Source organism: Sorex fumeus, unplaced genomic scaffold (genome assembly GCF_029834395.1).
Source record: "Sorex fumeus unplaced genomic scaffold, SorFum_2.1 ptg000061l, whole genome shotgun sequence".
Classification (NCBI taxonomy): domain Eukaryota; kingdom Metazoa; phylum Chordata; class Mammalia; order Eulipotyphla; family Soricidae; genus Sorex; species Sorex fumeus.
Window position 1 is genome coordinate 38,766,171 of NW_026606118.1, and position 27,745 is coordinate 38,793,915.

The following is a 27,745-nucleotide window of genomic DNA, read 5'->3' on the forward strand; positions in this document are numbered from 1 at the left end:
TTCTAATGACAAAGGACCTCACTAGTTACTTGAATAGAAGGACACAGGAATTCCCAGATTTTAAAAGGCAATGACAAGTGTTGCTTAGAAAAGAAATACACAAAAGAATTTGATCTTAGTATCAGGAATCCACCAGCTTTCCTGAGCATTCTGCCACAGAACTTGACTCCAGCGGAAAGACTAGGCACTATGAAAGCACAATATTGTTTCTGATGTACTTGTCAAAACATGTTTAACAAAGAATACATTTCCTTTATAGCATATACATTTAAAAGCAAAATAGTTTATAAGACTTGTGACATTTGGATAAGTGTAGAAAAAAGTTAGCATTTGTTATTTTAAAAATTATGCAGATGAGGGCTGGAGCTAGTACAGCAAGTAGGGTACTTGCCTTAGCATGGTTTGACCCCCAGTACCCCATATGGTACCACAAGCAGGGGTGAACCCTGAACACAGAGCCAGGAGTAAACCTTGAACTCTGCTGGGTGTGGTCTCAAAAAAGAATCATGCAAATCAGCCAGTAAACTTTTCCAGAAGTGTTATTTTTTTTTAAAGTTCCATTGCCAAAGAGGAAAAAGTAAAGTCTCTAAGAATGATTCCTTAGCATGTATTTTCTCAAAATTACAGGTAACTTAAAAAATCTAAAGGTGAGTTCAATCCCTATGTTCCTTCAGGCAAAGCCAGGAAAAGCTCTAAATACTGCTGGGTGTGGTCCAACTATCCATTTAAAAAAAAAAAAAGAACTAAAGGTGATGTAAACCTCCTAGGTTTATATTTAATTTTCTTTTCTTGCTGAGGGAAATTATGTGCATTTCTGAAACCAGGAAGATTAAAGCCTGAGCTAGTTAAGAAAAGTGTTACTTATGTACTTGCAAATTTTCTCTAAAACCCCATAACCCAGCCCTTTCCCTCTAATTAACAAGTGGGAATGCTCATTAAATAAAACTTACTTTACAAAACTAGGCCTTAGAATGCAAATTTGAGAGGGAGGGTATTCAGAACTCTATCCTGAAAGCATCTTTAGAAAATTCTTCTTGTCCCGTCTTTTTTTTTTTAACTTTTTTCCCCCTCATCAGCTCTTTTTTGATAAAGTCTCATCCTTGGCAAAAAAACTTGCTGCCGTGAGGATGTTAGGTTTTGCTGCTTCAGATCATCGGTTTACAGAGGTGAGAGGGAGAGAGAGAGAGAGAGAGAGAGAGAGAGAGAGAGAGAGAGAGGGAGAGGGAGAGAGAGAGAGAGAGAGAGAGAGAGAGAGAGAGAGAGAGAGAGAGAGAGAGAGAGAGAGAGGCGATAGCGCCTCTCTGGGAGAAAATCAGAATGCGGCTTCCTATGGCTTTGAATCAAGGCTTCTATTATGCGCCTTCCAGATCTCATTTTCCAGAGCCTCTCTTACAGAGGACAAGCACCCTTTGTCTGGAATGGTGCAGACGTGCCGTTGTGATCCCCTTCTTTTGTTCCCATCCCAGATTACAAAAGAAGACTGGTGGCGTTGAAGAGGGAAGAGAAATGATCGGAGCTTGATCCGTTCTGCAATCCCGAGTCGTGCCCTCCTGGCCCCGCGATGAGTCAGCCACCGACTGGGGGCGCTGCCCCTCCTGCAGCCCCAGCTTCCGCAGCCACCGCGGCCACCGAGGCGCGATTGCACCCGGAGGGCAGCAGCCGAAAGCAGCAACGTGCTCAGTCGCCCGCTCGACTGCGGGACGGTTCGCTCCGCCAGACCGCCGGGGCCACGCGGTCGCCAATAGGCTCCGGCTCGAAACTCAATTCTGTCCGGCAGCAGCAGCAGCAGCAGCAGCAGCTTCTGCAGCAGCAGCAGCAACAACAGCAGCTGCAGGGCAACAAGTCTGGGAGCCGCGCTACGCCCGCGGCCAGCGCCCGCGGAGGCGGGGCCGAGAAGGCGGGGCCCGCGGCGCCGAAAGGGGCCGCAGCGGGCGCTGTCCCGGCCGCGGGTGGTGCTGAAACGGCCACCCTGGCCCCCGGGGGCGGCCGAAAGCCCGGCGCCCCGGAGGAAGCGCCCAGAGAGCTCGAGACCGTGTCGGCGAAACACGGGGAACCCCCTCCGCTAGGAGGAGGAGGAGGAGGAGGAGGAGGAGGAGGAGGAGGGCTGGGGGAAGGAGGAGGAGGAGGAGCCGGCAGCGGCTCGGGGGAGAAGGAGGGGGGGCGCTCCGCAGCCGCCGCCGCCGCCCAGGGGCTGGCGAGGGAAAGGCGTCCGCGCGCAGCAGAGGGGCGGCAGCGCCGGGGAAGGGGCTTCCCCGTCGCCTTCCTCCTCGGCGGCCAAACCCCCCAGCTCCGCGAGCAGAAACCCCGGAAGCGGCGGCGGCAGCGGCGGCGGCTACTGGAAAGAAGGATGCCTGCAGTCTGAGCTCATCCAATTTCATCTCAAGAAAGAGCGGGCGGCGGCGGCGGCGGCCGCGGCGGCTCAGATGCACACGAAGAACGGGGGAGGGGGCAGCACCCGCAGCTCCCCGATCGCGGGCGCCCCGGCCGTTTGCGAGCCCCTGGCCACCCCGGCCGCCTCTCCGATGGCCGCGGCCGCAGAGGGCCCCCCGCAGAGCGCCGAGGGCAGCAGTGCCAGCGGCGGGGCCCTGCAGGCAGCGGCGCCCCCCGCCGCCGCGCGGCCCAACCCGCAGCCGCTCCCGGAGCAAGAAGAGATGCAGGAGGAGATGGAGAAGCTGCGAGAGGAGAATGAGACTCTCAAGGTGAGGCTAGGGGAAAGGGGGAGTGGGGGGTGGGGGGAGCGAGGGGCGGTGTGGGGGAGGGGCGGCGATAGCCACCAAGGATTTAGGGCGTGTCCCCGCGGGACTGAGTGGCTGCTAACCATTTAGGAATCCTAAGGGAGGAGAAAAGGGAAAAGCCAAAGGGAATGGGATGGGATGGGATGGGATGGGGCGGGGGCGGAAGGGAGGGAGGGGGGGTTTCCTAGGCTCCTAGGCCTTCTGTGAATTTAACACAGAGCCAGAGATTCGTAGCTTTGCGCTTTATTTAATCCAAATTCATTCTATCCCCCCCCCCCGAATTATGATGATATGATGATTTGGCCCACATTTTCGGGAAGAGAGCTAGTGTAAGAGGGCAAGTGCAGGCCTCAGGAAAGCCCCCACCCGTTTTTTTTTCTAATTTCTTCCTTGAAGCCCGACCCCTCCTGTCTTATGCCCAATGGGGCAATAAGACGGATCATTCGGACTTGGGATGGGGTGTAGACGGTGTATGTCGGGGGAGTTGGAGGAGAGACTGATTTTGATCCACTACCTGTCCCCGCCTCAGAACGAGATCGATGAGCTAAGGACCGAGATGGATGAAATGAGGGACACTTTCTTCGAGGAGGATGCGTGTCAACTGCAGGAAATGCGACACGAGTTGGAGAGGGCCAACAAAAACTGCCGGATTCTGCAGTACCGCCTCCGCAAAGCCGAACGCAAAAGGCTCCGTTACGCACAGACCGGGGAAATCGACGGAGAGCTGTTACGCAGCCTGGAGCAGGACCTCAAGGTTGGCAGACCCGGGCTGGCTGGGGCGGGGCAGGGACGGGAGTTGGGGGTGGGGACTGCTCTAAAAAAGAAATCCTTCGTCTATATTGGAAAAGAGCCTCTGGTACAGATCTTGCCAAAAGAGATCAAGGTCCCGGAAGGGGGACCGGAAAAAAAGAGACCGATGGGTCTGCGGAGTCCGGTGTGCGTGGAAGAGGGAATTTTGGTCCTCTCCGGAGAGTTAGGGAGGCTCTTTGAGGAGACGGTGAGAGGAAAGCCCCTCCTTCCAGGGTGGAAACAAGGGCGTGGCTGAGCTAGGCTCTGGCCTTGATCTGCCCTTCCAGAGCCTAGAGCTGGATGGAGAAGGCCGGGTGAAATCTGGTGCCCCGGGCCAGCTGAATGCAGACCCCTCCCGTGCGGTTGAGAATAGTGCTGAGATGAGATTGGAGTGCAAATCCCACCCCCTCACCCCCCACCTTAAATACTCCCTCTCCTGTTCTCCGGACGCCTTTCTTTCTGTTTTCACCACCCATTTACTCCCTGAAAGGAAGAACTGCCCAATTTTGATTCCCCTTTTGGAGAAGTGAAAGTATAGGGAAGTAAGGAGAGTACCGTCTTGCGGTCTTGCGAAGTTGCTTCTTCAGCATATCCAGTGGGGGACGTTTCAACCTTGAAAAAGGTTTTTCCGGGCAGGTGAGGTTAGTTCAGTTTCACCTTGACTTCAGAGCATTATCATTGATAATGAGTCAGATACTATCGTCATGGTCTTGAACTACCGAATATATAGAATTTAATTGTATTAATTTCAACAGAATATAGTAGTGATCTTTTTATTTTAAATAAAGCTCATTTATTTATTAGCCATCCTATTATTATTTCTTCCGTTTCTTAACGTTCGTTGAATGCTCACTGTAGGCCAATTACTGTTGCAAGTGCTTCATTGTTACATATGCTGTCATGCCATACTTAGTCTCAAGAAACAAACAAAGTATCAGGTAAGATTAGTAACAGTCTTAAAGGACAGAAGCTGAACCTTTGACAAAGGTCAAGTGCCTAGACCGGACCCTGAATTTGGGGTGCAGGTGGCCAGGCTGACTTCCTCAGACTGAAAACCACAGCCTATGCCCTGAGCCACCACATCAAACTACTAACATTTTATTTCTAACCCTTGATAATTATGTGTTCTTCACTTCTAGTGCCTGAGGGTTTCTAGAACTAGGAATAGTACCTAACTTAAGGTATTTCTATGAGGACCAATCTGGAATGCTACCTGAAAAATATTGACTTAAGTATCAATATAAATTTAACTCACTTATTGTATTGTCTTTAATTATGTTTTACTGTTATAAACATGCTTTAATGTAGGTTGCAAAGGATGTATCAGTGAGACTTCACCATGAACTGGAAAATGTGGAAGAAAAGAGAACAACAACAGAAGATGAAAATGAGAAATTGAGGCAACAACTCATAGAGGTTGAGATCGCAAAACAAGCTTTACAGAATGAGCTGGAAAAAATGAAGGAGGTTAGTACTCGGTTTTCTCATGTGTGCTACCTATCTCTAGTTCTACAAAAAGTAATCCCAAGGACTAGTATCATTGTTACAACAATTCTTAGAGAATAGCTTAATTTTCTCACCCAGTATAATAGACGGATGACTTGGTACTGATAACAAATGGCAAATTAAAAATCCTAACCTCAGCTCTTTCTCTAACTTAGCATATATGAGCTGTGACTAATGTTTCATCCTGTGTCATTTAAATGTACATTAACAAAGTAAATTACACTCTGTCAAGCATAAACATTGCCAAGAGATGAACAAATGCCTTGTGTTATTTGAGGAACTATCTAGTGTTGTGAGGGTACTATTGAGTTCATAGAACCACTGATATTGAGGATAAAAGAGATCATAAAACTCATTCGATCTAATATGTCTTATAAAAAAATGCTTAATGTTTAGAATGTTATCAGTTCTAGTCTTTAAGATATTTTATAGTAGCCATGTCTATCACATTATAGCCCTGCAACAGTATGATTTAAGTGGAAGACTTTTTATTTATAACTTTATCATATTTAATTTCAGCCTTCAGCATAGAAGGGTGAGAGTTCTTTTCTACTTCAACTATTTGAGACTTCAACCACATTTTTTCTGATTCTCTCAAAGAACAATACCAGTATCATAAAAAAAATAATAATTGGAGAAGTGAAACAGAAAATATCTATTAAATAATTAACTTTGTGGTTAATAGCAATTTGAGCAAAATCATGTCTTAGAAACTTCCTAAGAATATTCAATGCAACTATGAAAAATATTGTGAATTAGCAAATATATACACACATTCCCCTCTACCTAAATAGGCAGAATTTAAATAAACTAATCTTTTTATGAACTAACTGAGATATTAAGCCATCTTCTATTGCTATGCTTATTTTAAAATAGGACAAATTATTTCCACCATTAGCAGCAAAAATGTAACAATTTGATTAAAAATATGTCATAACTTCATAGAAAACTGTTTCCATTGAGTAAATTCTCCTGTGATTTTATTTAATTTTATGTTGTTCTGATTTTAAACATTTTTGAATAAAAGTTAGGGCAAAGCCGAGCTTAGTGCTATATAATTCTTGGTTATTATTTAAGTGTGACAGTGTCATTGGAGAAAAACATGAAGAATAATAGCCTTATCAATAATCAGCTGAATAAGATCTTTAATTTCTGTTTGCCTCAGCTAATCACTTACATAATTTTTTGATGATAATTCTCAGGGTGACCTCCCTAATTTTCAAGATTTTGGTCATGAAATCTCAGATAGTACCATTAAATAGCAACATCAGGGTACTGGCAGGATCAGATTCTGAAGTTCATGAAGGAAGAATTTATTGTGGATTTCTCTTTTTGACTTGTAGGTGGCCATTTTCATGTTTACATAACATTCTCTTAGTAACTAGCTCTATCCAAATTTATTCTTCTTATAAAGACACTGGTCATATTAGATTAAGACTCACCTGATGACCTTGTAGTGACTCTGTAAAGACCATAGCTCTATATAAGTTCACATTTTATGGTTTTTGAAGTTTAATTGCAATATGTGAATGGGGGATGAGTGGTGGGTGATATGGTGTAATGTGGATAGAGAGACAATTAAACCTAAAATTTTAGCCTTAGAATAGTTATGGAGGCTGGAATGATAGTACGAGAATAGGGCACTTGCTTTGCATGGGGCTGATCCCAGTTCAATCCCCAACACCACATGGTTTCTCAAGGTCTGCCAGGAGTGGTTGCTGAGCACAGAGGCAGGGGTAAGCCCTGTGTACCACTGTGCATGGTGCCAAAGTTTAAAAAAAAAAAAGAATAGCAGCAAAAATGGTTTCTCATAGGCAGAGAAAAATTTTTTCTCATTAGGCACCATTTTGTCATCCTACCTATTTGCCTTCTTCCATATTCTTGAATTTATAATTTAAATTATTAAAGAAAAACTAAACTTCCCTTGATTATAGGAGAAAGAAACATCTTATGAAGTGGTACAATGCAAATGTTTTTTAAGTGGTTTTCTGCAAAGTTGGATTTAAGAATGGTCTAGAGCGTTCTGATTTTCATCCTGTGCCCAGGAAAGTAGAAAATAGACTGGCTTCTGATTGGCAAATCAGAAAGGATTTCTTCCTTCTCAAAATGTGACTCATAAGAAGGAGAACTAGAACCGGGAGTTACATTCAGGAGAATCATTGTTAGGATGCACTTCCCTAATTCTTTTCTTCACTCTTTCTAATGACTGTTTCCTCCCCCAGTATTCTTAACTCTGAACTGGGAAAACTCTCTTGTATCATCAAGCACTGTAGGTATATTGTACAGGCTGAAGAGGCAATTCATGTTTTCCTGAATCATAAAGCCAAAATCCAAACTTTGAGTTTATAATACAATAATAGAAGTAATAGAAACATATAGATGTAGGCTTCAAGCTTTAAAAATCAGTCCTTTATTAAAAGAAGGGCACAAAAATAACATTTGAAATTTGAGAAGAGGGGTGGTAGTGGGGGAAAATGGAATATAAAAGAAGGGAGAAAGAGTAGAAGATTTAAAAAGAAAATATGGGATGATAACTCCTAGGGCCAAGGCACATGCTTTGCAGGGGGAGGCTTTATTCCATCCCTACTATAGCATGGTCTCCTGAGCACTGTGCTAGGAGAAGCCACTGAGCACTGTTAGGTATGACACCCCCAAAATAAATGTGTGTACATAAATGTATAAGTAATTATGTCAAGGAAAATTCAATATAACAAGGAAAATCAAAACATAATCTGGCAAACACTGTAGCACTGTCCTCCCATTGTTCATTGATTTGCTCGAGCGGACCCAGTAACATTGTGAGACAGTAATCTGGCAAGAAATATTCTTAATCATTCATTTGATGTAGCTCTTCAAAGGTATCAGAAAAGTGGCAGGAATAGTAAAATAGTTTGAAATAAATTAAGAAATAAGAAATGTTTCACTAAAATGATACTTTATAGTTTGTAATTTATCAGCCAAGAAGATAAATACTAAAACTAAGTTGCAATAGTAATTGTTCTATCACTTTGTGGGTCAAGAGCACAGACTTTGACTTGACACTGTATGACCTTGACCTTTTCAGTTAGTCGTCTCTTTCTTTGATGGTAAATAAAAACATGTTGATATCCTCAATGAGTGTTAACTACATGGACAACATAGAACCAAGCCAACTTCTCTTTATGAAGAAAAGACACTGTTTCAAACTAAATTTTTACAAAATGTTGAATAGAATATACTAGATACAATACATCCTCCTCCAATTCCCAGATTTTAGTTTCTATATGGAATTGTATAGATATTGAACAGCACATGTTGGACCCATAGACTATCTGTTGAATTTTGGTAGCTACTTACTAAGGGTTTAATTTAGTTCAAATGTGTTTACCAATTTCTCTCAGATCTAGTGGTCTTGTGCACCAAAATATGTTGCATTCCATCGAATTATACTCTACCCCAAGAAAGTATGCAGGTGGCACCTGGGAATACAAACAGTTGAGTAGAGGGCGGGTTGATGTAATTATTTGAGATTACTTCAACTCATTGCTTATACTGAAATATTCTGCCAACTGTGACCAAGAGGGACCTCTTAGGATACTGTCTTATAATCTTAATGGCATTTTCATTTTAAGTTATAAAACATTGATTGCTCTAGCAGTATGCTTTCTTGCAATAAAAAAAAATCTTTACTTTTATATAGTTTGGGGGATATAATAGACTATTTTTTAATTAAATTTTTTAATTGAATCACCATGAGATACACAGTTACAAAGTTAATCATGATTGGGTTTCAGTCATACATTGCTCCAATACCAGTCTTTTCACCAGTGTACAGTTCCCACCATCAATGTCTCCAGTTTCCTGCCCAACCTACCCCGCCCTTTTCCCAGGTGCTTCTCTCTCTCTCTCTCTCTCTCTCTCTCTCTCTCTCTCTCTCTCTCTCTCTCTCTCTTTCCTTTTTGGCATTATGGTTTGCAATACAGGTACTGAAAGGTTATCATCTTTGTCCCTTTACCTACTTTCAGTGTTCAGCTTTTGTTCAGAGTCATCATTTCCAACTACCATTGTCATAGTGGTCCCCAACCCAGCGATGCACAAGGGTTACTCCAGTCTCTGCACTTAGGAATTACCCCTGGCAGTGCTCAGGGGACCATATGGGATGCTGGAAATCAAACTTGGGCTGGTCGCGTGCAAGGCAAACCCCCTACCAACTGTGCTATCGCTCCAGTCCCTAGATAGTTTTTCTGTGAAAGTTATTTCATGGAAATGACTAGCTCCCTGGATGTCAGGATGCATTAATGCACTAATGCCATACTGTAAATGTTTGGAGGGGTTGCTCTATAATATTATCTATACAAAACACTGACAGCAAAGGGTGAGTCTCTGGTTTGTTAAATGGGGATTACTCTCCCTCGTGTAGTCCTGTAGGTATAGTTACCACCTCCATACTCTACAGAAGGTTTTTTTCATGGTACTTAGGAGACTAGTTCTTAGAGAAGCATTGATGACAGCCCCTTTTAGAAAACAAACAAACAAACAAAAAAGACAAAATATGAGACTTACTAAGATTAAATAGGAATAAAAAGTAGGTGAGACAATGATAATAACACTTGATCAGATATTTTTCATTTCTGGCTTTGCAGACTTTTTGTTGACTCATGCTCATGTTTACCCAAGAGAAAATAATGTTCCTAGTTTTATTGTCCTTTGCTCAGAGGGCTCTTTCCTAGGCAAATGCAACAGTACATTCTGTCCTGGGAGTTTCATTTTCTATGCATTTAATATATCCTATTTATTACAGTGAACTCTCATGCTGGAACATAGAAATAATTAATACTATAAATTTCAACAGTAGTATCTTGTTTCTTTCTTTGAGAGCTTATCTGTATACACTTTACAGACAGAAACGTTTTGTACACTTAACTATTCATTTTCTCATGTAAATAAAGAACTGATTATAATTATAATTGGTTTTGATAGGACATGTTTATGCAAATTATAACATAAAAGAAGAAAAGGATAATTTATAAATGAAGTGATGAACTAGCACAGCTTTTAATGGGGAGGTTTTTCTTGCCATTTTTAATAGTTCCCTGATTGTGGTTATTTATTTAAAATTTGAAAAATGAAAATCAAATAATACTCGTTGATATTTTATGACTTTGATTTCTTTGAGGGTTTTTCTCAGCAATATTGGGTACCAGAAGCATTGTACCCTGCTGTGTCAGAGCTCAAACCCAGAGCCCTGTGAATGCCAGGCAATCTCTTCAGCCCTTGGAGCCAGCCATCCCCCAAACTCCCACTGATATCTTAAATGAATACCAAAATTAGTTTGGAATGCTAAAATAATAATTAAGCTATTATTTTAGTCACACATTTTCAGAGGTGGTCATTTGTCAAGTAACTTAGTCTGAAGTAAGAGAGACTAAATTAGACACAAAACACAGGCTGCCAGGTACTAAATAGGTAAGCTTATCTTCTAGAGGTTGCCATTTGGTGAGAATGCAATTAAGAGGCTCTTAATTAATTTAGGAATTAGAGACTTTCATAGGATTTTTTCCCCATGAGATTGCATAAGCAATATACTCTGAAATAATTTCCAAGACTTGGATAAGTAACACTTGGATAAGTTACTTGGATAAGTAACACTTTTCTTTTACTCTGATGTCATGTCCACAGCTAAAGCAACATGCTGCACAAATCACAAAACTCTTGGTGGTAGATTATTTTGTAAAAAATACTGAATTTTTATTTTAAAGTTTGTATTTCTGTGCCTTACATAAGAATACATGTCAGCATTGAACATTCCACATAAATGATTCAGTCCCAGTTTTTTTCTGGACCATGTGAAACGTTTTTTTTTGAGACAATGAAACACCCATGTGCATGTGGATTTTATCAATTAAACTTTCTCTATTGAGTATATATGCAGTTTCCATGGAAAGCATCTATTGATTTTGGTGTACACAGTTTCATGGGATTCATAGAAATTGTTTAACTATTGTATGTTGAAATGTTTATTGCATTTGTTGATTAAACTGTCACAGGGAGCTAAGTCTCCTTCAACTGGACTGCCAGTTGAACAAAGTTTCTGAGACTAGACTGAACTTTGCTAACCTGTGTTTAAACATTTTCATGAAAGTATGGTGCCTACTTAGTTATTAAAGAACTGTATACTTTTCTGAATTATCTTTTCAACCCCTTAATTAAAAAGGCATTTAAAGGTCTGGAGTGGGACCTCATTGGTCTGAGCACCTGCTTTGCACTAGGGGGCTGGCTGGTGGGGTGTGGGGCTGGTGCATGGTCACCAGAAGAGCACTAGGAGCAGCCTCTTACTCCATTAGGTGTCACTACTCCCCAAACCAAAAAGGCATTTGGAATGATTCACAGAAAATCATAACCTAAAATAAAGGTTTAAAAATTTGGCTAAATGACAATTGTGGGAAGATGAATGTACCAAGGGATATATAATTGTTAGAAAACGGCCCTAAGTTTAGTATCCTTTAAGGCAGGAATAAAAATGCTGAAAGAAACCCTTTCCTAGCAATGATAGGATATGGAGGCAACTTGAGTTCAATATAAGTGTTCTGAAAAAGCAATGGAGAAAATCAGTCTTAGTACAGCAGTTCCTCAGTAGTTTTGTTCAAAGTCATTTAGTTATGTTGATGAGAGAAAGGAAGCAGTTTCCAGATGGAAAAGTCTCTACATACGGCACAGTCTACTCATGTGGGTGTGGGTTTTCTCCAGTTATCTGGGTTTTCTTCCATATCAAAAAAAATTGTGCCTTTTTTAATTGTTTCTGAGTGAGTAGGGGTGTGTGTGTGTGTGTGTGTGTGTGTGTGTGTGTGTGTGTGTGTGTGTGTGTGTGTGACTGTACCCGTTCCAGGAGTGGTTTCTACCTTGTACTCCAAGCTGTTTGGGATGGCTGCTCTTGAGGCTTTACTTGAATAAGTGAGAAGAGGAATGAGTGCAAAATTAAATCGATGAACTCAAATTACTATTTAAGATTACAAATAGTGTTTGAAGTCTTACTTAGAAATGTAGTGATATTTTTGTAATCAGAAATATGCTACAGGTACTTAACTCTTATTTCTACCAGTGAGCCTCTTGTGAAATTGGTTTCCTTATTGTCTCCTGTAAAGTTGCCATTTTGAATAACTTACAAAGAATAAGTTAAGGAAGAACTCACTATATTGCAAAATGTTGACAAGAGGGGACTGACAGGTGACTGAGCATTCTAAACCTCTCATCTATATGCTAGGAATATAAAATTTCCAGAAAATATTCCTTCTTTCATTTTCAGTTAATTAGAGTGTGGTTTATTAGAAAGTGCATGCTTACTTTTTTTTTGGGGGGGGTCACACCCGGCGATGCACAGGGGTTACTCCTGGCTCTGCACTCAGGAGTTACTCCTGGCGGTGCTCAGGGGACCATATGGGATGCTGGGAATTGAACCTGGGTCGGCCGCGTGCAAGGCAAACGCCCTACCCGCTGTGCTATTGCTCCAGCCCCTGCATGCTTACTTTAAGACTCATCTTTCATTCTCTGTGACTTGAGCATATATCTTGACGTATAGAAGCTCCAGTTGCTTAATTGTAAATGCAGAAGTTCTACTGAATGTATTCAGAGGTTCTTATAAAGATGTCATTTTCTACTTTGTCAGTTATTTTTGCTGAAATTATTATTCATAGACTGGAATGCTGTTCTACTTCATTACTATTGTAAGTTTTTATTCAATCAGAAGGTTTCTACTGAACAGTAATGTATTACCTGTTGCCTTGAGGCTAAATAGACACCATAGACAATACTAAGATGTAAATAGCAGAGAAATGGAGTTTGCACATACCAAGGACTCTCTGAAGGGTTTTAACTACAATGAGTAAACCTAATATATACTTTTTGGTTGTTTCTAGCACATAGCTTTCTGGGCCTGATTTGCTGTAGGAATCAGAACTGAAGCTTGTTGGCTGGGCTGAGAATCAGTGCCCTCTGACTAGGGGCACACTTTGAATGTCATCTTAGGTCCCCATCCTGGGAGATCCCAGGGACCTCACAGTTGTCAGAGAATTCGTGTTCTTCTCTAATAATAAGTAAACTAGAACACCTAATGATGGTACCGTTACATTCTGTTTTGCACAGAAAGTCTCTGAGATGGGTTCTTTAACTACTCTGGTCTCTGGTGGTGAGATATGCTTTGGAAGGCTGTCAGTCCCACACTGTAAGTAAGGGGTGTGGCAATGAGGTCATGAGTTCTGGCCATTCTTCTTTAATCTTTTAAATATTGATATTTTACTATTACTAAAAATCAACTTATTTTCGGTGTCAGAGAGATAGTACAGTAGATAGGATGCTTTCTTTGCATGTGACCAACCTGGGTTTGATCCCCATTTGCTACCCCCCAATATGATCCCCTAAGCCCTTTCAGGAGTGATCTCTGAGTTTGATGCCAGGGGTAAACCCCAAACACTGTCATGTGTGACCCAAAAAATAACAACAACAAATTAACTTATTTTCATCTATTATTTCATGGGCTGGAGCGATAACACAGTGCTAGGGCGTTTGCCTTGCGCGCAGCCAGTCCAGCCGAGCCGGGTTCAATTCCTCCACCCCTCTCGGGGAGCCGGGCAAGCTACCGAGAGTATTTTGCTCACATGGCAAAGCCTGGCAAGTTACCCGTGATGTATTCAATATGCCAAACACAGTAACAATTGTCACAATGGAGACGTTACTGGGCCTGCTCGAGCAAATCGATTATTTCATAATTTTTTTTTCAAGTTTAATTTTTTTTCTGGAAGGAGGGCAAAATTTTTTTCCTTCTGTTTTTCAAATTTGCCCATGTTTGGTAGTTACTCCTGGTTATGCATTCAGGAATTACTTCTGGCAGTGATTACTCCTGCCAGTGCTCAGGGGACCATATGGGATGCCAGGGATCTAACCCAGGTTGGCCTCATGCAAGGCTAGCGCCCAATCTGCTGTACAATTGATCTGGTCCCTCAAGTTAAAAATCTTTATGCTCCCAAGTGCATAATAAAGATCTTTTTGTGGTCACTGTGGCCTTTGTATGTGTGGTGGAAGAAACCATCGTATGACAGGAAGATAGCATCCCAGTTCCATCTGGGCACCAAATGCTGCCTCTCCCTGCCCACAGCATCATCTGTAGCCTGGCAGGCCCTCAAGCACCTCCAAGTGTGACTCTTAGGGCAGATTGGGAGTTGGAGGGGGGAGGGGGAGAAGGTGTGTTCCTGGTGGTCCTCAGAACTGCGGAGCTAAGGGGCACTCCTCATGCCCTAGAGTTCAGCCTTCCAACCCAGTTAGCCCTGGGGCTTCCTGTTGTCTTGGGGCTTTTCTATAGATGTGAGTAAGGAACTCTGACCTAACTCTGCCTAAGGTGCTCTTACTCTTTAGGAACAGCAATTAACCACTCCTTTGTGTCACTCTTATCTACCTTGGTTACTCATTTTTTTATTTGCAATTTTGTTTTTGGGACACACCTTGCTGTGCTCAGGCCTTACTCCTGGCTCTTTACTCAGGGATCTTTCCTGGTGGACTCAGGGATCATATGAGGTACCAGGAATTGAACCTAGGTTGGCCATGTACAAGGCAGTTACCTGTTGCACTATTTCTCTCACCCACTTTGGCTGTTCTTAATTGTTTGAAGAAGGCTTTGCAGTTACAGATAATAGTATTTTCTCTTTTTCTGTCTTTTCTGCGATGCTATGATCTGACTTTGTAAACTTAAAAAAAAAATTTGTTGAGCAAATATGTCATATGTACGTTTATATATACATATATAGAGAGAGAGAGAGACAGAGAGAGAGAAAGAGAGAGATAACAGTCAGTGTCATCCCATCAGATTATTCTCCTGGTCCCTGGTTCTTTTCTCATAGAAATGGTAACCTTTGCAAGGGGAGGGAGGTTGTTTTTATACAGTTTTTGTACAAAAACAAGTTGTTTTTGTACTAGGGATTAAACCAGAGTCATCTTCATGCAAGGCAAGCACCTAAACCTCTGTACTATCTCTCCATCCCAGATTTTGTATGGTGACAGTAGGCAAACACCTGCATTACCATGTTGGCTTTTGATGTACTTTATCTCCGAATGGTGAGACCTAAGATGGCAGGACCAAAACCCATTTTTTGGTGGGGGGGAGGGAGTTTTTTCTTTTTTTGGGGGGTCATACACAGGCAATGCACAAGGGTTACTTCTGGCTCTGCTCTCAGGAACTACTCCTGCCTGGCAGTGCTTGGGGGACCATATGGGATGCTGGAAATCGAACCCGGGTCGGCTGTGTGCAAGGCCCAACCCTACCCTACCTGTTGTGCTATCGCTCCAGACCCCAAAACCCATTTTTGTCACTGTGGCACCACCACATTTAGTTCAGTTTATAGTATCTGGTCAATTAGACCATTTTATTCTGTAATACATTCATTATTGTCTCATATTTAATTTATATATTCTGCCCTCATCTGGAAATTCATTTAACTTAGGGATTCAATCTGTGTTGCTCATTATTTTGTACACAACAACCAGGAGTTATTGACATACAGTTGATGAACAATTACGAATAAGACCAGAAATGGAAATCAGGAATGGGTGTTTCAGTCCCAGTTTTTCTTTTTCTTTCTTTCTTTCTTTTTAATTGAATCACTGAGATGCAGCTACAAAGCTTTTATGTTTGAGTTTCAGTCATATAATGATTGAACACCCATCTCTCCACCAGTGCACATTTTCCACAACCAGTGTCCCCAGTATTCCCCCCCACCCCCAATCCCAATCCTCCCCCTGCCTCTTTGGCAGACATTTCCTCCCATACTCTCTCTCTACTTTTGGGCGTTATGGTTTGCACTATAGATACTAGAGGTTATCACGTTTGGGCCTTTATCTGTTTCAGCACACATCTCCATTTAGTCCTTGTTTTTCAGCCAGAACAAGGAATATGCCTCAGCACCAGGCTCTTTACAGATCTACATACAATACAAACCCATGAAAGCTGGTACATAAACCCCAACTCACCTTGCTTCCAGAGTTTTTGTTCTTATGAGACTTTGTACATCTTAGAAATGCTTGGTCCTCAGGCCTCACTTCTCTCAAACTCTGATTATTCTAAAGAAGCAACACTTGATCCCATAGGCTTCCTATGGACATAAATTCAAGACTGATAACATGACTCTGACCCCCACCCCCACCCCTGGACACACCACCACTGCAGTTTTGCTTCTGTGAGCTTTTGGTGAGAAAATGCAAATTGCAGGTTTAAAAAAGTGAGCAAAGAATACACATCTTGGCGCACCTAAAGACCATCCAGATGAATTTGCTTTAGATCATTAAGGATTGGGTTAGTTGGTTCAGAAGTTTGGAGGGTTGGAGAAATATGACCCTGGGGTTGCAGAGGCTCGGTAGATAATGCCAGAGTTTGGTCACTGTGTTAGATATTTTGTGATGTTAGCAAGTACCTAATGTATATTACCTCTTCTGTGTTAGGAATTTCATTTTACACATGAATATTCCAACAGCTCAGAAAGGTTAACTTCTATTGAAAGCAGGCTAATTCTGTACCAGTCACTTGGCAATAAGCCCAGGATTTCTACCCACCAGTGTCACAGTGTTTTGCCACAGGAATGTGGCCTATAACTCCCAATTCTTCTTTTCCATGATCCACAAATAAATAATGTCTCCAGCCATCGCAATATTTTGAAAATCTTGAAGTGCTGTTCTTCTAGCAGGTACTTTGGCAATGCTCTGAGCAAGCACTGAGGGAGATTTCCTATCTTTTCCTATCCTTCCAAATAGTATACATCTGTTTCCTCTTACAAAAAATTTCTATAAACACAGGTCTAGAAATTTTTTTTTCATTTTTTATAATTTTATTTATTGAATCACCGTGAGAGCAGTTACAAAGGTTTTGGGTCTAAGTCTCGGTCATACAATGAAACACCCGTACCTTCACCAGTGCCCATTCTCCACCACCAAAATCCCCAGTATACCCCCACCTGTGGGGCAGATGATTTCCACATTACTCTCTCTCTACTTTGATCACATTCAATATTTCAACACCAGACCCACCATTATTATTTGAGATTTTACCCCAACACTCAGATATGCTGAAAAGGCAACAATAGACAATTTGTGTTCTATTGCTGGTTATGAATAACATATGATGTCGCGTGGCTGCAGTAGGGTCATATGATTTTGAAATTCCAAAATTTTAACACTTAAATCTGGAGGGATTACTGCCAAAAGCCACTGGGTTTTCAAGATTTGCTCCTAAGTCTCTGGGATCATGGCTGTTGAGCTGCTTGATCAGGAGCCAGAGAGGCCGTTCGTGGGCAATGACTTGTGGTCTCGTTGGGGTGGGGAGGACAGGCCCGGCTCCACCCCATCCCGTGAAGCCCAACAAGTTTCTTCACTGTGGGCCCAAGCTTGACTGTCCAATGGCTTCTGAAGAATGGCGGCCACCGAGTCACCAGGGGGAAACAGGCAGAGGGACAGCATCCATTCCCCCCTGGGGTGGCTCGGTAACAGTAACCTACTGCAGGGTCCGGACACATTTCTGCCAAAAGCCGCTGGGTTTCAAGATTTGTTTCCGAGTCTCTGGGATCAAGGCCGTTAAGCAGCTTGATAAGGAGCCAGAGAGGCCATTCGTGGGCGATGACTTGGGGTCTCGTTGGGGAGGGGAGGACAGGCCCGGCTCCCCCCCCCATCCCATGAGGCCCTGTGTGTCTCGTCACTGGGGGCCCAAACCTGACTGTCCAGTGGCCTCTGAAGGATGACGGCCACAGGGCCATCAGGGGGAATAGGCCAAGGCATGAAACCTATTCCCACCTGGGGTGGCCCAGCACCGGTAACCTTTTGCAGGGACCAGACGCATTTCTACCTAAAGCTGCTGGTTTCCAAGATTCATTTCTGAGTCTCTAGGATCATGGCCATTAAGCAGTTCAATCAGGAACCAGAGAGGCCTTGCCTCCAATTATATAGCTGAGCCGGAGGTGGTTTGTGGGTGTGTTTCCCACATACCTAACTTTTGGCTGTTTACTTTCTTGGTAAACTTTTCCCCAAGTTTTTGGGGTCTGGCCAAAGGCACAGAAGCAATTTTAGGGTATCTGGAAGTCTGAAGGCGCCATCAGGCTGTTGATGCACTCGCCTCACAGGTACAGATAGAAAAATATTTTTAAGTAGATTTATGGATCTTGTCTCCTCTTTTTACAGAATAAGTAGGTATGTTATTTTAATTTCAATTTGATCACCTCTATAAAGAAAGTATTTTTCTTCTCTTATTGCTACTCGAGGATATCTTGAGATTGACAGTGCTTTATAAACAAATCATTTTTGTTGATATCTATGCTGTTGTTATCATAGAGTGCTAGAATCACTAAAACTTCACTCCTAAAAAAGAATTTTTAAGTCCTGGAGTTGAAATTTTCAGCTAGGTCCTTTAAAAATTTTTTATTATCATTATAGTATAGGTAGTAGGGTTACAGTAGTGTTCAAGTTTATGGTTTTGACATAGTGTTCATGAGCCTCCATGCCCATCTCTATATCACCTTCTCTCTGTCCAAACTTCCTCACCATCACTCACCCTCCCATTCTTTGTTGACTGACAGGGATTTGGTATACACTGTTACCTCCCTAAGCACTAGTCATGTGATCAACCTGTTTAAGTCAGTCTATTCATGATCATCACCCCTCTCCCTAATCTGGTTGCCTTTAGGTTTGAATACCAGTTTCCAAGGTATTGAAGGACATATTGTTCATACCCTTGATTTTTTTTTCAGTATATATCACAGATGAATGAGATCATCCTGCATCTATTCTGCCTCTGGTTTCTCTCTTTAGCATGATACCCTCCAATTCTATCCAAATTCTCATGAACAGCATGACTTTATTTTTTCTTACTCTATAGTATTCCAGTGTTTATATATTTAAAACAGCTTCCTTGCCCATTCATTTGTTGTCCAGGTTATTGTTCTAAGAGCTTCAGTGAACATAGGTATGCACATATCTTTTCAAATTAATTTTTTTTTGTATTGGAAGGGTAGATGTTTAGAGTTGGGAGTGTCCCATTCACTATTTATGGGAGTATCATATCATCAAGCCTCTGTAGAAAATAATACGTAGATTTCTCAAAAAAAATTAAGTTTCTATAAGACACTGTTTTTTTCATACAGACCTTTTAAAAGTGATGCCCACCCCCCCACCAATATATCCATTTTACTTCATAAAACTGTCTTTTATAAGAGTCCTTGGCCTTAAGTGCTTCAATATTCCTTAAGTCAAAGGCTTTGCAGGGGGTTGCAGAAAATACTGCATCAATATCTACCCTGTGTTCATTAACAGAGCTGAATGTCTGCACAAATTTATTTTTCCTACTTTACTGCATTATTAGTATTCTCTTAAATAGAAACACCTTAGCAGAGAAAGGATGGGTATTGTGTTTCAAATGCAAGATAGTTTAGATTTGGGAAACATCTCAAGTATCCAAGAAGAGATGACTGAATAAGGAAACATAGACACAGTGGGATATTACTTGTCTATAAGAAAGATAAAATCATGAGATTTGCTATTACATGGAGGGATCTGTAGATTATCATGCTGAGTGAGGTTCGTCAGAGGGCGAGAGACCCACGTAGAATGATCTATCTCATATGAGGGACATAAAGAGACAAAATGGTGGAATAATGAATGTCCAAAGGCAATAGAAACAAAGAGCATGAGAAGTGGTTGTTCAGTAGGAAACGTGCCACCTAAGGGGGCTGAGAGAAAAGATGTCTATGATGCAGAAAAGATATCTATGGTGGGGGCAATGTCTATGGTGGAGAGAAGTGTTCAACTGGGAGGAGGAGATGGAGCTGAAGGATGTTAAAGTGTTGTGCATGAAACTCTATCAGCTCTAGCACTGTAAACTACATTGCAAAGATGCATATTAAAAAGTGCATTCACAAAAGCAGGGTGGGAAGCAAATGGGGTAGGGAGAGTGTTGGTGGAGGGATGTAGACACTGGTGAAGGGATCAGTGCCGAAACATTGTTTGCCTGAAACCCAGTCATGAATAACTGTAATTTCACAGTGACAAAATTGAAATAAAAAATATCTTCAGAATTTTTTGAGTTCATAATTAAATTCAGTACTATCTGAATTTAAGAACCAGATCTATGTGTATATAGATACATATATATGTCTATATGGAAATATATATACATGCATTTATATTTTTCACAGGGAAACTGGTCAACATATAAAAACTATCAGTATTTGGACTAGAGTAGGAGATTTTAAAAAGATTGTTGTTAGAGAGTTTATTTTTAACCCCTTAAATAGTAATTTACCTTATCTTCCAGTACTTGTTGAATTTGAGTAACTATGATATGCAATTTCTTCAGTACTTGTTGAATTTGAGTGACTGTAACATGCAATTTCACCATATATTAATAATTGTTTTCCAAAATAAAAAATAGTTTATATATTGAAGATTTTAGACTTGATTGGATTTTAATGGAAGTGTAGCACCTTAAACTATATCTCTGTTCTAAATCCCATTTTATATTTTAGTGTCAGATAAACTACTCTATGTTCAGATTATAAATGGTATTTCAGGATGAGATTTGAAGATATTTAACTTTATCCTGACATTTTCCAGTTTATATTTACACATTTTATTTAAGAGGGCCATTTATATAAAGCATGAGTGAGCTCAAAGTACTTAAAGTAAAAATGTAGCTATTCTATGTTTTTCTAATTTGTCTCAATTAATCATAGTTGTAAGTGGTTAATAAAATTTACTGTTTTTTTAAATTCCTTCCCAAACTAACTGTTCTTGGTATTACATAAGCCAAGAACTTTGTTGTTGTTTTTTTTATTAAAAATTTTTTTAATAGTGAGACATCATGAGGTACAGTTGCAGACTTACACATTTTTGTGCTTGGGTTTCAATTATACAATGATCAAACACCCATCCCTTCACCAGTGTCCATTTCCCACCACCACAGATCCCAGTATCCCTCCCATCCCCTATCCCCCCCATCCCACCCTGTCTCTGTTGCAGGGCATTCCCCTCTGTCCTCTCTCTCCTTTTGGGTGTTGTGGTTTGCAAAAGAAACATTGAGTGGCAATCATGTTTGGTCTATAGTCTACTTTCAGCATGCTTCTCCCATCCTGGGAGGATCCTCCCAACACCTTTATTTGGTGTTCCCCTCTTTATCTGAGCTCCCTTTTCCCCTAGTATGTGTGGTTGGCCTCCAAATCATGAAGTAAAATTCCTGATACTAATCTTGGCCATTCTTGGATGTATTTTGTTACTTTATGTTCCCCAGATGAATGCAATCTTTCTATGTCTATCCCTTTCTATCTGAGTCATTTCGCTTAACATAATACTTTCCATGTAGTACAGCTTGTATGTAAATTTCGTGACTTCGTCTTTTCTAACAGCTACATAGTACTCCATTTTGTAAATGTACCAAAGTTTCTTTAACCAGTCATCTGTTCTCGGGCACTCAGGTTTTTTCCAGATTCTAAGCCAAGAACTTTGAACAGTAGTAAAATAACAGCACAATTGATTAGCATATTTAAATGTATAATTAGAAACTGCTATATTGTTTTGTTTCTGTAGTCACTGCCTTCCCACAAGTCAAAGAAAATATTTTCATAAAATTTTACACATCATTTTTACTTAGAAGAATATGTTTCATAGAAACTCAGACTCTTTTGTGTGGATTATGAATTGTCACTGTCACTGTTCTCCCGTTGTTCATCGATTTTCTCCAGCAGGCCCAGTAACGTTTCCATTGTGACAATTGTTACTGTGTCGGGTAGCTTGCCAAGCTCTGCCATGCAGGCGAGATACTCTCGGTAGCTTGCCGGGCTCTCCGAGAGGGGAGGAGGAATCGAACCTGGGTCGGCCATGTTGGCTGCGTAAAAGGCAAATGTCCTACCCACTGTGCTATCGCTCCAGCCCTGATTATGAATAAATTTAAAATAAAATGAATACGTTCTACTTTTAATTTGACTCATGTTAACTGTAGTGCTATTTTAATAATATGAGTCTCAGTTTTTCCTATTACTGAAATTAAGGGTAGAATAAGAAATTAGGAATTCTTTTAGTTTATCCCTTGGTTGACTTTAATATAAAATCAAAGACTATTGCTCTGGACCCTGTCAGTTTTCTTTTTCCCCACAGCTTCTTTTTAGAGATTAATTCCTGTGACCTGATTTCCTGAGCTGATTAATTTCAGATCATGGAAAACAAATTTATTATCTTAAATAAATTTTTAATTGCCTTATGCTTTTCAGAGTAAATACTTTCCAGAAAATTTTAAAACCTTATTTTTAACTAAATAGTTGCTTATTACAAGTGCTTGGGCTGGAGCGTTAGCACAGTGGGTAGGGTGTTTGCCTTGCATACGGCTGACCTGGCTGACCCAGGTTTGATTCCTCCGCCCCTCTCGGAGAGCCTGGCAAGCTACCGAGAGTATCTCACCCACACGGCAAAGCCTGGCAAGCTACCCCTGATGTATTTGATATGCCAAACACAATAACAAGTGTCACAATGGAGACGTTACTGGGCCCACTCAAGCAAATCGATGAACAAGGGGAGGACAGTGATAGTGACAAATGCTTATTGACATTTTATTTAAATAGACTTTTGAGGTACAATTTATATACCATACATTTAAGTCTACAATTTAGATTTACTTAATATACAGTTATAACTGTTCTCATAGTATACTTTTGTAAATGTTCTGTCACAACAGAAACGTCCCTAATGTCCATATGCTATCACCTTCTGTTATTTTTTTTTTCTTTTTGGGTCACACCTGGAGATGCTCAGGGGTTACTCCTGGCTCTGCACTCAGGAATCACTCCTGGCGGTGCTCAGGGGACCATATGGGATGCTGGGAATTGAACCCAGGTCGGCCGCGTGCAAGGCAAACACCCTACCCGCTATGCTATCGCTCCAGCCCCCAGCTTCTATTCTTATCCCCAATGAAGCATGAATCTTTTTTCTATGTCTATACCTTTGTGTTTTCTGGATGTTCTTTATAGTTATAATCATACGTAATCATACCTTTTGCATTTATTTTCTTTTACTTCATCAATCGTTTTGATGTCCATTATTATTGTAGCATATATCTATACTTTATCCCCCAATTTTTGTATGTGTAGTTCACATTTTCTCCATTTATCAATTAGCATTGAATAGTTTTTGAATAAATTTTCATTTTTAAAATGAAGAATGCTTTTATAAGTCATCAAGTTTTTGTCAGTATATGTTAATTTCTTTTGAATGGATATCTTGGAGTAGAAATTATGGATTATAAAGTGAATTTGTAGGCTTAAGTTTTTGCTTTTCACTTGTTTGTTTTTGGGCCACACCCAGCAATGACCAGGGCTTACTCCTGGCTCTGTACTCAGGGATCATTCCTGGCAGTGCTCAAAGGGAAGCTGGAGACCAAACCCAGGTCATCTGTGAACAAAGCAAGCATCCTACCCACTGTACTGTTTTTCCAGCACTGTGGATTTAAATTTTTTTTTAAACAAAACTGCTAAACTATTTTCTAAATTGGGTACACCATTTTACATTCTTATTAGTAGATCAGTGTCCAGTCTGTCCTTGATAACACATTATTTTTTAAAATTATAGCAGTTCTATTGAGAATGAAGTTATATATTATTGTGGTTGAAATTTGTGTTTTATGAAAACTAGTAAACTTTTCCCAAGACATTCATATATATTCTTTGTGCAATATCAAGTTAATTTGGGGGGTTCATTTTGAATTGAATTGTTTCTTACATATTTTTGAGTTTTAGTTTAAGCTGTATAAAAATCTTAAGTTAGACACGTGACTACAAATGTTTTCTTCTAAGGCTTGTCTTCACTTTTTTAATGTGCTTAACATGTCTTGAAGTGTAAAGGTTTTCAAATTTAATGAAGTGCAGTTTATATATTTTTCTCTTATCACATATGATTTTAGTGTCACATCTAAAATATCTTTGCCTAGCCTAGAGGGAAATTCACACTTTTGCTAGTTTTCTTGTTTTAGCTTTCACATTCAACTCTTTGATCCATTTTTAACTACTTTCTGTGATTGAGTTGAGTTAGATGTCTAAATTCATCTTTTTGTGTATGGATCTCCAATTGGCCCCTGTTGTTAAAATCATTATTTTTTTCATTGAAATGCTTTAGTTTAATACACTTTTATCTTCTTTTCTGCATTTTCTTTCTTTTCAAAACATACCATATTTAAATTTTTTCATTATTACTGGGCTGGAGTGATAGCACAGTGGGTAGGGTGTTTGCCTTGCATGCGGCTGACCTGGGTTTGATTCCTTTGTACCTCTCGGAGAGACGACAAGCTACCGAGAGTATCCCGTGTGCACAGCGGAGCCTGGCAAACTACCCTTGGTATATTCGATATGCCAAAAACAGTAACAAGTATCACAATGGAGATATTACTGGTACCCGCTCAAGCAAATTGATGAACAACGGGAGGACAGTGCTACAGTGCTACAGTGCATTATTTCTATCTTCTGGTTTGAGTATTACACCTGGCATTGCTCAGGATCTGCTTCCAGCTTGGTGCTCAGTGGTTGCTCCTGGTGTTGCTTGGGGAGTCATGTGGTTGAGCCATGGCGTTGAACCTTTGCCTCCTACTTGCACACTATGAACTCCAGATTGTTTAGCTATGTCCCTGGATTGGCAAATATATTTTTAATTTTAATTTTGTTTTCAGACACCCATTTGTAATTTCTCCTAGTCTCTTTCAGTTCTCTGATCTAAAAATTTAGTGCAATTTGGTATTTATGAATCCAATTCAATTTCTATGGCTGGCAAACCTAGTTAATGCTAGCCTATTCCATAAGAATATAGAAAAATCTGTATGGCTGCACTCTGGTAGGCTAAGTATGTAAAAAAAAATTAAAGAACATTAAATCACCTTATAATTGTTCCTTGCTTATATGTGAAAAATAAGAAGCCCCACATATATTCTCCTAAGACTTTTCTGTCTTTGTTTCTACCCATGAAACCCTGGATAAGGAGACAGTATATCTTGGAATTCTTTTTATAATTAATCATTTAGCTTCTTACTTGCTTGGATCCTACTTGTATTGAGATTTTAATAACCAGAGAGCTGTTGACTGCTAATGGGCTGAGCCACTTTCTAGAGCCATAATAAACTAGTGTGTATGCAATATTTATGTAATCAATAGAAAAATAGCGTTAGAATGTGTCAGATGTTTATTTTTAATAACTTTAAGACATGCCATATATTGCATAATTAACTCATTACAATGTATAATTCAGTGATTTAGTAAAATTTTAAAGTTGCATATTTATGATAATGAGTGAGTTTTAGAACATTTTCATTTTCTTAAGTAGATTCCTTATGAATTAGTCCTCGTTTTTTCTCCCCTTAATATTACTTCCATGGAATCATTAATCTGTTTCTTATCCTATTTAATTTACCTTTTCTAGGTATTTCATATAAATGGAAGCAAACAATCCAGGGTCACTAATGACTGACAGTTTTTCACTTAACATAAAGTACTTGAGGCTTATCCTTGTCAACTGGCATTCAGTTGTTCATATTTTCTATCATTGCTCAATCTAGTTCCACTGTAGGGGTGCCATAGTTTATTTATTCTCTAGTTCAATTCCTCCACCCCTCTTGGAGAGTCTGGCAAGCTACCCGTAACGTATTCAATATGCCAAGCACAGTAACAAGTGTCACAATGGAGATTTACTGGGCCCACTCAAGCAAATCGATGAACAATGGGAGGACAATGGTAGTGATAGTGACAGATGATATACATTAGGATTGTTCTCATTTGGAGACTGTTATGAACATTGCTAAGTGTATACTTACATAAATACGTGTGTCAATACACTTTAACTTCTCCTGATGATATACCTAAGAGTAAAACTGCAGAGTCACGTGGCAGATTTTATGTTTATTTTTTAAACTACCAGGGTTATCAGCTTTTGTTTGATCTGTGTCTCCAACTCTCCTTTATAAGCTGTATAGACTATAAGATAAATTATGTTTATTGATTGAATTCTTCTGGTGCTATTGTTATATGAAAATTATCTTAAATGTAGATAAATGCTTGACTATTAATCTTTGTTTTGGGCATAACTGAATCTATGTTTTTTAAATTCTTGACTTTAAGTATATTTTTAAGAAGAAGGTGATAATCTCATGTCATATTAATCCCAAATACTTGAATTTGAATAACTATAGAAGGCAAACATTTTTTTCCAGAAAATAATACTTTAGGAAACAAATCTGGATAATAGCTGATTGCTTTTGAAAATTCCCTTAGTGTATTGAATAATTTTATTCCTATTAAAATGGTTGATATGTCATGATCTTATATTTATGCATATTTCAGTCCCTCAAGCACTTACACTATATGCATAGCTGTTAAATTTCTTTTCTTTCTAAGGCACTTATGTAGGTTTTTGGGGATTGTGTCTCCCAAATGTTGCTCAGGAGGTGCAGGGATACTCCACCAATTTAGTAGTCAGAGGATGTAGTGCTACTCAGGCTGTGTGAGGTGCCAGGAATTACCCAGACTATCAGTGATGTCCGGTGGCCCCCAGGGCTGCAGCTGGCAATGCTTGATATTCAGGGAGCCAGGCAGGGATCAGCTAGGCGTGGCTGCATACAAGGCATGAATCTTAACTTCTGTACTGCCTCCCTGACCCATGTGTGAGTAGTTTTTATTAGTTTTTATTATGTTAAGAGAATAAATAAGTTTATTTAATGTAAAATATGGTACTTGTAAAAGTTTTATAAATTTAGCAGTTGTCCACTCATTCTAAATATGTTTGAAAAGAGTGGATTGACTTGGTCAAATATATGTTCCTACATGTTATCAAGGTACTCCTTAATATAAAGCAAAATCAGTTATTAGTTCAATGAACGTTGTTCTGATATATAGAATATTTTTCTATATAAAATCTTAAATTATCTGTTTCAGAATTCGATAGAGGTTACAAATATTACCCTTGTATCTTCAAAATTCACTGAAAGATGTGCTGAAATTCCCTCTAGTACCTAGAATACCTGCACATAACCACATGCACATACATATATACATATGTTCTAGCACACAACTATATTCACATAAATACATTTACATGACACATGCATGCAGACTTATTTATTTTCTCTTTAATTGTATACACACACACAAAACATATTATAAATGTACCATCTCATGTTGAAAGTTTGAGTTTGATTCGCTTCCCTCTGAAAGAAACAAGAGGACAAAGATTCTGATTATCCTTATAATTTTTAATTAAACATTATTTTATATTAAACCAATTCCTTTTTTTAAAATGGGAATGGGGCATCCAGAGAGATGGTCCAGTGGGTAAGGTGCGTGCCTTCATCCAGCCTACTCAAGTTCCGTCTCCAGCCACACCTATGGTCCTGAGCACGGAGACAGGAGTAAGTCCTGTATACAGACAGGTGTGGCCTCCAAACAAACAAAATCCAAACAAACAAAATGGGAAAAGGTCAATTTCCAGCAATAAATAATTGAATGAGACCACTGAGATGAGAATTTTTTTAATTCATTTAAAATTTGCAGAGAAAAATTTCATACTTCTAATTTATTCAGGATTTTTCTTACTTTATATATATATATGTATATATATTTGAGATGAAAATTAGGTCCACTAGAGTCATCTGTAGAGGAATTGTATTTGTTTCTTTATTTTGAATCAAGCTTCTGAAA

At 40.0% G+C, this 27,745-nt stretch overlaps 1 protein-coding gene across 1 annotated transcript in view; it reads left to right on the forward strand.

The window, feature by feature from the left end:
• Positions 1 to 1,546: 1,546 nt before the first annotated feature.
• Positions 1,547 to 27,745, forward strand: part of MTCL3 (MTCL family member 3) — a 45,377-nt gene continuing 19,178 nt past the window's right edge. Inside the window, 4 exon segments of the mRNA XM_056125905.1 lie at positions 1,547 to 2,155; positions 2,157 to 2,699; positions 3,265 to 3,489; positions 4,833 to 4,991. Coding sequence (XP_055981880.1) covers positions 1,562 to 2,155; positions 2,157 to 2,699; positions 3,265 to 3,489; positions 4,833 to 4,991 — 1,521 coding nt within the window. The 5' untranslated portion in view covers positions 1,547 to 1,561.